Source organism: Schistocerca serialis, unplaced genomic scaffold (genome assembly GCF_023864345.2).
Source record: "Schistocerca serialis cubense isolate TAMUIC-IGC-003099 unplaced genomic scaffold, iqSchSeri2.2 HiC_scaffold_1319, whole genome shotgun sequence".
NCBI lineage: Eukaryota > Metazoa > Arthropoda > Insecta > Orthoptera > Acrididae > Schistocerca > Schistocerca serialis.
Genome location: NW_026047535.1, coordinates 149,528 through 165,202, shown reverse-complemented (window position 1 = coordinate 165,202; position 15,675 = coordinate 149,528). Strand labels below are relative to the sequence as shown.

The 15,675-nt window shown below is 40.3% G+C and overlaps 1 protein-coding gene across 1 annotated transcript in view; it reads right to left on the bottom strand.

Moving 5' to 3' along the window:
* Positions 1 to 2,107: 2,107 nt before the first annotated feature.
* The window catches only part of LOC126439381 (ras GTPase-activating protein 1-like), a 38,432-nt gene continuing 24,864 nt past the window's right edge, over positions 2,108 to 15,675 (bottom strand). Inside the window, exons 4-8 of the mRNA XM_050090563.1 lie at positions 10,985 to 11,187; positions 10,681 to 10,901; positions 4,022 to 4,130; positions 3,816 to 3,937; positions 2,108 to 2,263 (exon numbers count right to left, since the gene is read on the bottom strand). Of these exons, the coding sequence (XP_049946520.1) occupies positions 2,108 to 2,263; positions 3,816 to 3,937; positions 4,022 to 4,130; positions 10,681 to 10,901; positions 10,985 to 11,187 (811 nt within the window). The remainder of the gene's footprint in view (positions 2,264 to 3,815; positions 3,938 to 4,021; positions 4,131 to 10,680; positions 10,902 to 10,984; positions 11,188 to 15,675) is intronic.

Below are 15,675 nucleotides of genomic sequence, written 5' to 3'. Positions count from 1 at the left end.
GCAAAAATGTCAATTTTTCCAATCTTCTATCATTTATCTCTGGTTTGAAGTTTCTCACAAGGGTCTCAAACCCCTGCATCAACATGTTTCTGCTGTTGTGTCGCTTCCATGCACTATGTCAGACAAAGAAATTCAAGTTTTTTGCAAAGTTGCCTATCATAAATGTTTTCCTGGGGCAGCGACAATTGCAAAGCCACTACGTGCGCTGTTGCTCAAAATTACTCAGACCGAGCGAGGTGGTGCAGTGGTTAGACACTGGACTCACATTCGGGAGGACGACAGTTCAATCCCGCGTCCGGCCATCCTGATTTAGGTTTTCCGTGATTTCCCTAAATCGCTCCAGGCAAATGCCGGGATGGTTCCTTTCAAAGGGCACGGCCGACTTCCTTCCCCATCCTTCCCTAATCTGATGAGACCGATGACCTCGCTGTCTGGTCTCCTTCCCCAAAAACAGCCAACCAAAAGTACTCAGTTTCACTGGTCGCCAGCTTGTGAAGCTGCGTTTTCTACCCTTAAGACCATGATGCAGTCTGTGCCCTGCTTAGTGACGTACCAACCAGGTCTCTATTTGGTTCTTGCAACAGATGCTTCCCAATATGGGTTGGGGGCGATATGGGCTCATAGATATCCCGATGGCTCTGAGCGGCCTATTGCTTATGACCCAAAAATGCTTACTGCTACCAAAACTAGGTACATTCAGATAGAAAAGGAAGCTTTGGCCATTGTGTATGCTGTGAAGGAATTCCAGGTTTTCCCCATCCCATGGTACCAAATTCCACTTGGTTACTGATTGCAAACCATTGTTTTCCTTATTTAGTCTTTCTGGGTCATTACCAGACAAAGAGGCATATCACATTACACGTTGGGCTCTTTTCCTTTCTCATTACGACTACGAAATTCATTTCTGCTCTATGAGTCAACATGCAAATGCCAAGGCTTTGTCCCGCCTGCCAGCCAGTTTGGACCCAGGATTTGATCAAAAGGAATTGCTTTGTTTCCACATTGACGCCGCCGCACAGCAGATGCTTGATGGTTTTCCTGTGACTAGCACACGGACTGCGGATGCTGTGGCTTCGGATCCTGTTTTACAGAAGGTCAAAATATTTGTACAACATGGTTGGTCAGATTCATCACCTTCTCATGTGTATGAACCCCTCCATAATTATTACATCTTTTAATATCGATTATCTGTTGTGGTTGGTGTTCTGCTTTTAGATATGGATCACATGGTCCCTTGGGTAGTGATCCTTTCACTGCTTTGTTCGGAGGTTCTCTCTTTATTAGATGCAGGTAATTGGGATGTACTGTGCACAAAATGTGTTGGCCTCTCGACACATGTTTTAGCCCATCTTGGATGGTGACATTCACCTGGTTGCCCCCTGTCCACAATACATGCTTCGTTGATTCCTTGGCCGATCCAGTTGCTTGCATAAGATCGTATACATGTGGATTTCACTGGCCCCTTTCTCAATGCTTATTGTCTATGGATCGTTGACACATATTCTTGTTTTCTGTATGTCGTTCATTGTGTTTTCACATCCATAACTGCTACAGTCACAGCCTCATCCAAGTTTTTCATTTGAATGCTTGTTTACAATGTTACAGTCCGGTAATGGTCCCCAATTTTCATTGCAGCAGTTTGTGGCATTTTGTGATTCCCATGGGATCTGTCACATGCTAGTCCTACCATTCCATCCACAATCTCACAGGGAGGCGAAACACATAGTGTGAACCCTCAAAAGTCAGATGAAAAAGTATGTTAACAACTCTTCATCTGATGCTGTCTTGGATCGGTTTCTCTGCTCATACTGTTTCACACCATTTGGCGAGAAGAGCCCAGAGGAGCTACTCCACCGACACGAGTCGAGGCCACTGCTACACCTCTGGTGTCCTCCACCTGGACATCAACAAGTGCATCCGCCACACCTGTTATGGCTAGGTGTGGCTGTCTGGGTGCACGGTTTCAGATGTCATCCTAAATGGATTCCAGTTGTCATCACCGGATGCTGGGGGTGGTGTTTCTGCGACATTTTCACAGAGGAAACCTCTGCTCGAGTCACCACGATTCAGCTTTGCCTTCATGTGGATGGCCAGGTGCCCCCTGATGTCACAGCATTGCCTCAGCTGAGCCAGTCTGCATTGGACACCATGTCACCTGCTGCTGCTGCTTCTCCATTCCCGTGCGGGTGAGGGCATCCGTCCTTGGTGGCTGAACCAACAGTTTGTCTATTGCTTCCGACACCATTGCCAGGGATTCCAGCACCTGTTCCTTAGCAACTACTGATATCAGTATCATCAGCACAGCTAGCACGGTCACCAGAGTCAATGCCCGAGTTTGACATGGAAACAGTTACGGCGCTGCTGGTGTTGCTGTATGGTTTAACACAGGAAGGAGGAAACAGAATGTGTCTGCTCCCAAAGCACTTCAGACTGTATGCTCCCATTGCAGCATGCCACCTTAGCCAGAGCCCAGCAAACGAGGACAGCATGGGCGTCTAAATAATCTGTGATCACCCTAAGAGAGGAGACATGCAATGGCACGCATGTATTTTCAAAAGGCCATGCTTGTGGCAGTGCTGTGTCATCCGCAGGGGGCGCCTCAGAGAGAGAGAGAGAGAGAGAGAGAGAGAGAGAGAGAGAGAGACAGTGTGTGTGTGTGTGTGTGTGTGTGTGTGTGTGAGAGAGAGAGAGAGAGAGAGAGAGAGAGAGAGAGAGAGAGAGAGGATTAAACTCGGGTACTACACAATCATGTGTAAAAGGAAAGGCTTTAATGCGAAGTCGTTGCTGGCTGAGTGCAAGCTCAGATTGTGCAAGCAAGTCAGCTGAGAATATTTCATTTGAACAATCCACACATTTGCCTAAGCATTTAGGGAACCTAAAAATTTTAAAACTGAATGGCCAGTCAAGGAACTGGGCCCAAGTCCTGTTGAATGCAAGACTAGTGTCTTAATCACTGAGTCACTTCCCCTGCTGTATGGAGAAAGTAGGACAAAATTAAATCTTGGTCTATTTCTCTTTAGTCATTTAGCATTTACTATTTTACACAATTACTTTGTGAAATACAGGTGAGTAAAATACAATTCTTTTGTAGTTATTCCGTACATTTGAAAAATGAAATTTTTTACAAACTGAGTGCCCGACTACTGTGTCAATCACGATTATTTTCCTTTTTTATGGTTGTATAGGCAACAAAAGAGTGAGTTTGGTCCAGAGTTTCATTGTACTTGTAGTTCTAGAAATAGCAGCAGCAAAGTTTCAGTGCCTTCCTAGCACGATGTATGAAATGGAGAATGGACACCATAAAGCAGCTGGCTTACTGATACTGTGCCACAGATTCGATTTCTCTCATTTACACACTGTATTGTACCACAGATTCAATTTATCTCATTTACACACTGTACTGTAGCACAGATTCAATTTCTCTCATTTACACACTGTACTGTACCACAGATTCGATTTCTCTCATTTACACACTGTGTGCAGAGTAAAATAAATGTAGAATGTGCCCTTCAGATAAATATGCACTCAGGCATAGTGATTACATAAACATAATATAAAGTGATAACAATTGGATGAATAAATTCAATTTAAAAAACAGTCAATCTTACAAAGAAACATCTGACTACCGTCAATAAAAACACTTCAAATAGAAAAAAAAAAATCTATTCCAAGTTTTAGGAATATGTATGTTATTCCTTTTGGAAGAGAGAATGAATGGTTAAGAAAGGCTGGAAATGAGGAGAAGGTTACTCACACCCAGTGTCGAGTACTGTTCAACTGTTCTGTTTCCTTGTAATTTACGTGAATTCACTCACCTTTGGATTATCATAAAAATATAAATGAGTATCAGTTCCATCAACCAATAACACAAAATACATTGACTTCCATTTCTTGTTTTTCTCACTCTTCTTGTTGAGGTAACCCTGCATTTTAATGCCTGAAAACAAAATACATATTGTGTAAAAAAACAGGTCACTGAAGTTTAAACTACAAAGAGCATTTTTTACTTCAGTTTCCTTACCTTTATTTTTCTTCACCCCCGATTGTTCCCTGCATTCACGAAGTGTGGCATAAATCTTCTCAGCATGCTGTACTTCTTTTGATTTTATTGTTCCATCTCCATCCATATTCTACACCAGGAAAATTGTATTGTCATAATTTGTAAAATTCACAAAAACAATTTTTTATATAATCTGTAGTACTGTGGGTTCATAACAGGACAATGGCACCACCTGGATGTGGCAACAATTTCAGTCAAACATGTTTATACTCTTATTTAGTGAACAATTCAATCTGCAATTTGTGAACAAGTGCACTTTGTAAATGACACTTTGGAAGCAAAAGTAAATATTCATTATGTCAGCAGAATTCTATTTTCATGGTGGTGCAGCAAATGTATCTGATGACAGTACACTATTTGCTACGTAGATTTGTTTTTTTAGTGACAGTATTTTTCAGGAAAGTACTTGCAGAAGTTATGCATATTTTTTTAAGCAGGAATTGTTGATTTTTTTCAATAAACACAGTATTTCCCTTAGGGAAATAGCGGAAAGGTCGGGGAAGAAGGCCAGTGTTCACTATGTCTGCTTGCCGGGGGGTCTCATCCGAGATGTGGAGGAGGCCCTGCCGCTGGCGATAGAGAGCACTGGGTGCACCCGACTGCAAATTGTTGCTCGTGTCGGCACCAATGACTCCTGCTGTCTGGGTTCAGAGGTCATCCTCAGTTCGTACAGGCGGTTGGCGGTATTGGTGAAGGCAGAAAGCCTCATTCGCGGGGTGGAATCAGAGCTAACTATTTGTAGTATCATTCCCAGAACCAATCGCGGTCCTCTGGTTTGGAGCCGAGTGGAAGGCTTAAACCAGAAGCTCAGACGATTCTGCGGAGATCTGGGGTGCACATTTCTCGACCTCCGCTATCGGGTGGAGAAATGTAGGGTCCCCCTGAATAGGTCAGGCGCGCACTACATGCCGGAAGTGGCTACAAGGGTAGCAGAGTATGTGTGGAGTGCACATGGGGGTTTTTTAGGTAAGAGAATTCCCTCCCTAGGCCCGACAAGATGCCTCCTGAGCCGCGGCAAGGTAGGAGTAGGCAAAATGCAACAGGGAATAACAATATTAATGTGCTAATAGTAAACTGCAGGAGCATCTATAGAAAGGTCCCAGAACTGCTCTCATTAATAAACGGTCACAATGCCCATATAGTACTAGGGACAGAAAGTTGGTTGAAACCAGAAGTAAACAGTAATGAAATCCTAAAATCAGATTGGAATGTATACCACAGCGACAGGTTGGACAGTGAAGGGGGAGGCGTGTTTACAGTGATAAGAAGTGCAAAGTATCGAAGGAAATTGACGGAGATCCCAAATGTGAAATACTTTGGTTGAAGGTCACTGTTAAAGCAGGCTCAGACATGGTAACTGGATGTCTCTATAGGCCCTCTGGCTCAGCAGCTGTTGTGGCCGAACACCTGAAGGATAATTTGGAAAATATTTGGAGCAGATTTCCCCACCATGTTATAGTTTTGGGTGGAGATTTCAATTTGCCGGATATAGACTGGGAGACTCAAACGTTCATAACGGGTGGCAGGGACAAAGAATCCAGTGAAATTTTTTAAAGTGCTTTATCTGAAAACTACCTTGAGCAGTTAAACAGAGAACCGACTTGTGGCGATAACATATTAGACTTTCTGGTGACAAACAGCCCCGAACTATTTGAAACAGTTAACGCAGAACAGGGAATCAGCGATCATAAAGTGGTTACTGAGTCGACGATTTCAGCCATAAATAGAAATATTAAAAAAAGGTAGGAAGATTTTTCTGTTTAGCAAAAGTGACAAAAAGCAGATTACAGAGTACCTGACGGCTCAACACAAAAGTTTTGTCTAAAGTACAGATAGTGTTGAGGATCAGTGGACAAAGTTCAAAACCATCGTACAATACGCGTTAGATGAGTATCTGCCAAGCAAGATCGTAAGAGATGGAAAAGAGCCACCACGGTATGACAACCAAGTTAGAAAACTGCTGCGGAAGCAAAGGGAACTTCACAGCAAACATAAACATAGCCAAAGCCTTGCAGACAAACAAAAATTACGCGAAGTGAAATGTAGTGTGAGGAGGGCTATGCGAAAGGCGTTCAGTGAATTCGAAAGTAAAGTTCTATGTACTGACTTGGCAGAAAATCCTAAGAAATTTTGGTCTTATGTCAAAGCGGTAGGTGGATCAAAACAAAATGTCCAGACACTCTGTGACCAAAATGGTTCTGAAAAAGAGGATGACAGAATAAAGGCCGAAATACTAAACGTCTTTTTCCAAAGCTGTTTCACAGAGAAAGACTGCACTGTAGTCCCTTCTCTAGATTGTCGCACAGATGACAAAATGGTAGATATCGAAATAGACGACAGAGGGATAGAGAAACAATTAAAATCGCGCAAAAGAGGAAAGGCCGCTGGACGATACCAGTTCGATTTTACACAGAGTACGCGAAGGAACTTGCCCCCCTTCTTGCAGCGGTGTACCGTAGGTCTCTAGAAGAGCGTAGCATTCCAAAGGATTGGAAAAGGGCACAGGTCATCCCCGTTTTCAAGAAGGGACGTCGAACAGATGTGCAGAACTATAGACCTATGTATCTAACGTCGATCAGTTGTAGAATTTTGGAATACGTATTATGTTTGAGTATAATGACTTTTCTGTAGGAATCAGCACGGGTTTCGAAAAAGACGGTCGTGTGAAACCCAGCTCGCCCTATTCGTCCAAGAGACTCAGAGGGCCATAGACACGGGTTCCCAGGTAGATGCCGTGTTTCTCGACTTCCGCAAGACGTATGATACAGTTCCCCACAGTCGTTCCATGAACAAAGTAAGAGCAAATGGACTATCAGACCAACTGTGTGATTGGATTGAAGAGTTCCTAGATAACAGAACGCAGCATGTCATTCTCAATGGAGAGAAGTCTTCCGAAGTAAGAGTGATTTTAGGTGTACCGCAGGGGAGTGTCATAGGACCGTTGCTATTCACAATATACATAAATGATCTTGTGGATGACATCGGAAGTTCACTCAGGTTTTTTGCAGATGATGCTGTGGTGTATCGAGAGGTTGTAACAATGGAAAATGGTACTGAAATGCAGGAGGATCTGCAGCGAATTGACGCATGGTGCAGGGAATGGCAATTCAATCTCAATGCAGAAAAGTGTAATGTGCTGCGAATATATATAAAAATAGATCCCTTATCATTTAGCTGCAAAATAGCAGGTCAGCAACTGGAAGCAGTTAATTCCATAAATTATCTGGGAGTATGCATTAGGAGTGATTTAAAATGGAATGATCATATAAAGTTGATCATCAGTAAAGCAGATGCCAGACTGAGATTCATTGGAAGAATCCTAAGGAAATGCAATCCGAAAACAAAGGAAGTAGGTTACAGTACGCTTGTTCGCCCACTGCTTGAATACTGCTCAGCAGTGTGGGATCCGTACCAGATAGGGTTGATAGAAGAGATAGAGAAGATCCAACAGAGAGCAACGCGCTTTGTTACAGGATCATTTAGTAATCACGAAAGCGTTACGGAGCTGATAGATAAACTCCAGTGGAAGACTCTGCAGTAGAGACGCTCAGTAGCTCAGTACGGGCTTTTGTTAAAATTTCGAGAACATACCTTCATCGAAGAGTCAGGCAGTATATTGCTCCCTCCTACGTATATCTCGCGAAGAGACCATGAGGATAAAATCAGAGAGATTAGAGCCCACACAGAAGCATACCGACAATCCTTCTTTCCACAAACAATACGAGACTGGAATAGAAGGGAGAACCGATAGAGGTACTCAGGGTACCGTCCGCCACACACCGTCAGGTGGCTTGCAGAGTATGGATGTAGATGTAGAAGTACAAGAAATTATATGTGGTCCACTGTCGAGAACTGTGATGTATCAAATGGCTCTATGGTTACTTGGCACAGTAATGCAATAGTGAAGGGAGGTGGACCAGCAGTCCCCCATAAGAATCAGTGGTATTTGGTAAAAAGTCAAGTCAAGCATTATGATTCGTCACCATCAAAAATCATAAAAAAACATCAAGAATGTATAGAAAATGCATAAAGGCATCATAAGTTTGGAATTACATTTAAAGGAACATCAGCAAAAACAAACAGAACCATTACAGAGGCTTAAGACTTGTGAGGTGATGTAATCAAAAGTGTGTCATTCAAATGAAACACTAGACACACAGGCTATCATAGCAATGAGTGTATTTGTTGCTCACGGATTGACTTTTTTGTACAAGGCAGTTTGTGCCTTTCAGCAAAATGTTGTGTAACTAGTTATGGTTAATAACAAGGTGTGTTTGGTTTGAAAGGGGGGGGGGGGGGGAGTCAGCCCAAAATCGATAACCACTGCAGCAATAAACTGTATAGTCGTGCAACTGAGACAGGGGGAAGAAAAAAAAAATTAAATCTTCCTCAATACTACATAGCTGCAGACCTTCCATTCTGAAGCAGCATACCTCGAATCAGCTTAGAGCATTGCCTGGGAAAACAACGAAAGAGCCAGCTAAGAACCTTTATTTGAAGATGTTTGTGTAAACCACGGTGTTATTACAGTGCTAATGTAAAATCTGCCATTTTCATCCTGTTATACACAAGGCATTAAAATTTATCCTGTGTCTTTTTGTCAGATAAAAATGGAAATGAGCACTTGGTGTCATTGGCTGGGAGGCCCCTTGCGGGGAAGGTCCGGCCGCCTCGGTGCAGGTCTTATTACATTCGACGCCACATTGGGCGACCTGCGCGCCAGATGGGGATGAAATGATGATGAACTTCCCTGCATAGAGAGAGAGAGAGAGAGAGAGAGAGAGAGAGAGAGAGAGAGAGAGATGGTCCCTTCCAGAGGAGCATCAGTAGTGTCTACTGTCCCCTACAAAGACAGGGACAGTAGTAGGTTTTCCCGTGGTAGGAGTTTTTTAAATTCCTCTGTAAGCTTTCTGAATCTAACCATTTTCCACTTGGGGGAGGGGTGGAGTAATTCTCTGGGTAAGTAGTCTAGTCTTGGTCATATCCACATAGAATACCATGCAGCAAAAAAACTATATATGTGTTTCCACTGGTGGCCCTTGTTGTGGAACAGGAAATGTCTGTGACTAATCAGGAATAGGAGGTAGTGGGAAGATTATGGAGCAAAATGTTGGGACCAGGAGTGGCACAGGGATGGGCAAAGACATTTCATGGGTTGGATGGGTGACAGAATACCACTTTGGGAAGAGTGTAGGAAGGATACTCCTCACTTCAGAACTGATGTGCAATAGTCGAGGCACTGGCAGAGAACGTGTTTCAGTTGTTCCACTCCTGTGTATGCTAAGTGGTGATGAGTCCACTACTGTCAGGTTTTGTGACTTCTCAGAAGGTGTACAGAATAGTTGGGTGTGTGGGGAGACAAGCATGAGAAATTATGTCTCTTGATAAGGCACTATGGTTTGTTTTGATCTGTGAAGCCCTCAGTAATGCCTTAGGCATATTGGGAGCCGGACTACTTGTTTTGTAGGTCACACCAATGGTTGCAACGGGTACAAGAAGGCCTTTTGTACATACTGCATGCAGCAGCTTTCACAGCTATTGTTTGTGATTACTAAGTTTTATATGAAGAGGTTTTCTTATGGGGCCATCAATGAATTATAAAGTAACAAAATGAAGTGGCAATTCAAATACTGAAATGGAGATAGCTTACTGGGTCATTGAAGGTTAGTTGAAATGATGGAAGAGAAAGAGTTTGTGGAGGAGAGAGGACAGGTCAGTTTCATATCATGAAAAAGCCGATGATGAATCAGAACTAGGCAAGGTGTTTAAGATTCTGGTTGGGTACAAAGGATTTTTCTATATAGCCCACAAAAGCCCCCTTTTTAATTTTATGATAAGGCACTCAAAGTAGTATCATGGTTAAAGTTATAAAAAAAATGGTTCAAATGGCTCTGAGCACTATGGGACTTAACTTCTGAGGTCATCAGTCCCCTAGAACTACTTAAACCTAACTAACCTAAGGACATCACACACATCCATGCCCGAGGCAGGATTCGAACCTGCGGCCGTAGCGGTCGCGCGGTTCCCGACTGTAGCACCTAGAACCACTCGGCCAGTGTTAAAGTTACAATTACAATGACTGTCATATACTTAATTTCTGTTCTCACTTTGTTTTCATGTGTCTTTGTCCTCCATTGGACTGTTATATTTCTGTTCCGTCTTACCTAATTCCTGTCTTCAGCTCCTTACCTCTTTCTATTACTCCAAACCCTCCCTTTTCCCCTGTACTTTTTTGACATTGTTTCTGGCAGTGATAACCTAGCACGTTGTTGCCATTTTCTATATGTCTGTCTGCTGTTCAGTCCTACTTCTTTATGGCGAGTTGCAATTTATCCTTATACACATATTTACATTCAATACTGGATTATACATCGATTTGTTTCAACTTTAACATTTTATGGAGCAAAAAAAGTGCAGGAAGCCTAGTTTGTTGCTTGTCTAAACAAGCAGGAGCATGAACTAAAATTACAAGAATTTCTGTTTCATTATTCAGGTTTATAATAATGTATAGAGCACAATTTTAAGAACATGTTATTCCATTTTTATCAATAAAAGTCGTTAATGTTCATAACACAGTCTTGCTAGGAGATGGCATTCTCTTTTAAATTTGTGATACTTACCCTACTCACAGCCATAACTAACGTGTGGCCTTCCACAATCTGTTCCTTTCTATATCTGTTTATGACAGCATCCAAACATTCAAATGTACGGCCACCCATCAAATATCGAACACCCTTCTTCTCAATACGAAATCTTTGAATCTGATTATTGATGTGAAAGAACAGAGAATAGTCTCCAGGTGAGTTGTCACTTGGTCTAACAAGGAAGCTTCCCGGTCCAGCTACAAAAAACAATCTTCACATTAAAGTGACCGGGAACACACCAACTCATCTAAACATTGATTAAAACTCATATTTTGCATACCTTTAACAAGCATATCAACAGCTTCACTTTTGGTAACATTCGGATGAAACCAACTAAAAACAGTATTTGGATCAATATTTTCATCCAAGTCTTCAACCAAATCTCGGAAAATCATTCCCTGTTCGCCAGTCCGATGTGCCGTTACCCACAGCCATCCATCTCCCATGTCATTATGGACAAAAAATATATCACCTTTCTGAAAACTAAATATAAAGTAAACTGATTAAACCCAAAAGTGTGACTATAAAGATACAGTTTTATACTCTATCATATCTACAACAATAAGAATCTAAAATAAACAAAACCGTATTGCATTTTCAAAGCCAACAAGCAAACAATATTTTTCACATTCTTAGGGAATAAACCGTGCATAAATAAGGTACTTCCAGTATCACTGATAGACTGGAAGTGGTAACCCATAATTCAAAATTAAAAGTGGTGTGTTGTATTTGTCAACACCATATGGAACAAAAATTATTAAAAATAAGCACTTATGTGTTTCAACCGCTGATAAATGTTTTACTTTTTATCTATTTCATGTAAATGAAATAGATCCATCATTCATTCATTTATAAGTGTTTACAGGTCCCTTCAAAAGAAAACACTGGAGAAATGTGGGACAGAAAGGAATTCATTAGTAGCAGAATTAGCCAATATAAATTGCCTCTGTATAATCATTAACTACCAATCTTATAAGAAATTAACCAGAAATATTATTTTTATTATATTTCTACACCAAATGCCAGCTTATGAACTTAGATTAAAATCGCTATTTTGAAAACAAAGTAGTTTTCAACCATTTATACACTTAGCTGTCGATTACCTACTCCATCATCAATAGTAATTTACACACTGCATGATGCAAGAATTACTTAAGTGCTTAATGGGATTGGCAATTCCAAACACACTGTTTATAAGTGCGACATTGGGTTATGCTTTTTATTTATAGATATACATTTTTAGAATAAACAACTTCTTACACACACACTAACAGAAACCTTAGACAAAAGCCCAAACTCTCCTTTTTTCATATTTTGTCTTGTAATTGCATATACCACAGCAAACCTGAAATAGATTTTAGTCATCATTTTTAAATACCATTTAAGAGAACAGGTATTGGTGTGCAAGGCATAATAATGCTATGTCCTTGAAGAAAATCATGTGTGTATTAATGATAACATTTTCACTCACCACATTTGCATTGCATTGCATTGCATTGCATCCTTCATTGATGTTATTGCTTAACAAGTACTTAACAATTCATCCAATGTAAACACAGGAGACACTTATGATTGGGGAGAAATCAACTTATGGTGTTCCACAACACTCAATCTTAGGTCCATTAGTGTTTCTGAAATATGTAATTGACCTATCTAGTTTAAATGATCTTCTGTCTAGTTTACAAAAGGCAAAAATAATTCATTTTCTAGATGACACTAGTATTTTAATCAGTCCAAATAGACGTACAGTAACAGCTGAAAAGATAAGTAATGCTCTTAAAAATGGTCCCAGTTTCAAATACATACATTACAGATTTGCGTATCTAGAGGTAATATACCAATGATAAAAGAAAAATGTGGCGAGGAAACTTCAAAAATTTTAGGTATCCATGTGAATGAGAACTTACGGTTGCAAAACATCATCTTGGAACTCTTAAAATCACGTAGTTCAGCTAATTTGCTCTCCAAATTATTGCAAATCTTGTGGAGAGACAAATCAGTAAATTAGCGTATTTTGGGTTCTTTCATTCGATAAAGTCATATGGATAATTTTCTGGGGTAATTATCTTGAAGTAAGTTTTCACTGCTCAAAAACTTATTGTAAGAACAACATTTGGTGCTCATTCGTGATCATCTTGTAGACATCCGTTTCAGATGTTACGTAGTTCGACTATCGCTTCACACTACAGCTCACAAGGAACACCGATGTACACAATTACAGAGCAAGAAGAAAAAATGGCATTAATTATTCCATAGCATGGTTGTGTTTAGCACAAAATGGGGTGCATGATGCATCCAATAAAATTTTTGATCACTTATCCGATGTCTGATGGATAGTAAAGTTTAAATTTGATCATATGGGATCATATTCTTGGGTAACTTGTCAAACTGAGTAGCAGTTTTTAGACTACGAAAGCGAGTAACAAGACTCAATTGTGGTGTAAATTCAAGAACATCTTGCAGAAATCTGTTCAAGGAACTAGGTAGTCTAACTACTGCTTCTCAGTACATTTCTTCCTTAATGAAATTTGATTCAAATAGTATGCTCTATTTCCAATCAGTAGCTCAATAGTTAGTATCAATACTGTGAATAAGAACCATCTACATAAAGAGCTAAAATCATTTTTGTTGGTCCAAAAAGGGGCACAATATTCAGGAACATACATTTTCAATAAATTGCCAACAACCATTTAAAAACTTGGTTTCAGATAATGTATAGTTTAAACAGAGTTTGAAAGAATTTCTGATAGGCAACCCCAACTCTATAGATGAATATCTCAAGAGGGACTGTTAGAACAGCTAAGGTAAAAAATGTCTGTTAGATTTCAGTTTTACCAGCTCTTTGTCACAACAGTCAAAATTAGGAATCAATTTGTGTACGATAAATTTAACATGATGTGTAGAAATGATTAATTCACATTTATATTAAGAGACTCATTCCATATCATCAGATTAATCATACAAATGACCCTTGGAACATAAAACTAACTACCTAGTTTTTCTTGGGAAGGTTATCGTGCAAGGCAAAATATCATTCCCATCACCAGGTCCAACACAAACTGAAAAATACAAAGCTAACTTTCATTTGATTTTTTAAATCACATTGTCAGTTAGTTGATTCCATTTTAAAATGTTACCCATGTAAACACTAAGTATTGTGCATCAAGTCTCATTTAGTAGTTGACCCATGATATTTACGTCTGTCATAGACATCTGCTACTGACATTTATTTGAAATTGAGTAATTTTGTTTTTTGTAAAATAGGTAGCTGTGCAATATCCACAAATGATGAAATTTTGTGGCCTGCTGACTATAGTGTATACATGAAGGGTAGTACCCGTATTTGGTCTTCACACATATGCAAGGCAGTTAGCAAAGCGTACAATAAATACCCGCAAACCTTTGGAAAATTGAATTTTTTAAAAAATGATGAAATGCTCATAACTTCCTCAAATTCAAGTACTCTATGAGAAAATAACTGCAGAGAGTAAGATTAAGAATTAATGTTCTGTTTATTATGAGATCATCAGAGATGAAGCAAAATATCAGATGGGATGGAAACAGGCTGTGTCCTTTTTGGTGGAATCACCTTGCCATTTGCCTTAAGCTATTTACAAAAATAATTACAGATGAGAAACAGAACAACAATGTAATTTGTGAGGTAGACAGATGATAACAATTCTTTCATTTGGAAGTGTGTTAATGTCATTTTAGCTATCAGAGAAAACTTCAAACAGTGTAGTTAAAATATTTAAATAACCATTTGCAAACTTTATCTCACTTGTTGTAAAAGATGATCGAAGTCTGTGTAAAATAGATTAAAAGGAACATTACCACAGTCCTATACCCTTTTTCCACCCAAAACAATACATTTCAGGAATTTATTCCTATAGTCAATTATTATTGGTTCCACTCCACCATGGATATACATCAGTCTCAGCTGAAGAGATTGTATTTACACAGATGTAGATCCCATATAAGACATGATAATAGAAAGAAATTACTACAAAATGTGCTCTCTGGTGATAACGATCACTGATTATGTTCTCTCGAGTCACAAACATTTAAAATGAACATTGCCCTTCTTCCATCCATACAGGGAACTTAGAAAATCATAAAAAACATCACAAAAAGGGTAAGACATTGAGTCAGAGATAGGAACAACAAAAAAGACTGCTATACATTTACACTTTCAGCCAAAAGGCCTTTTTCTGAAGTAGGAAATACACACTCACTCACTCACTCACTCACTCACTCACTCACTCTCTTGCCTGACTGGAGAGGCAATCTGTTGGTGGTGGAGGTGAGGAAGAGGCTGGATCAGGAGGCAGAGGGATAGCAGGGTAGGGATGGGGGAAGGTGTAGTGCTTCTTGGAGTAAGCAGGGATGTGGTTGGGGCTGCTAGGTGCTATTGGCAGCGTTGTGGAGGGATAGAGGAGGGGAAAAAGACTAGTGGGTGCAGTGGTTGAAAAGAAGGCTGTGTAGTGCTAGAGTGAGAGCACGGGAGATGATAGGTAAGTGAAGGACAGAGACTTGCAAAGGATGAGAGCAGAGGAGTTATGGGAACATACGATATACTGCAGGAAGAATTCCCACCAGTGCAATTCAGAAAAGCAGGTGTTGGTAGGAAAGATCTAGAAGGTGCAGGCTGTGAAGCAGTCACTGAAAGGAAGTGCGTTGTGTTGGGTAGCAATTTATACAGACAGACAGCTTATTGGTTGACATGCCCTCATAGAAAGAAGCACTTGCAGTTTACTTTGTATGTTATGTGACAGCTTTCACAAACACACCTTCTTTTGATGGAATGGGAGATGTCCTTGATTGGACTGAGCATGTGGTGCTGGTTGTGGTAGTGGTACAAGGATGTATAGGATATGTCTTGCATGTGGGTCTATTGCAGGGAAATGAGATATGAGACAAGCGGTTGGGAACCGGGGTGGAGTAAGGATGGACAAGGATACATACTCTATC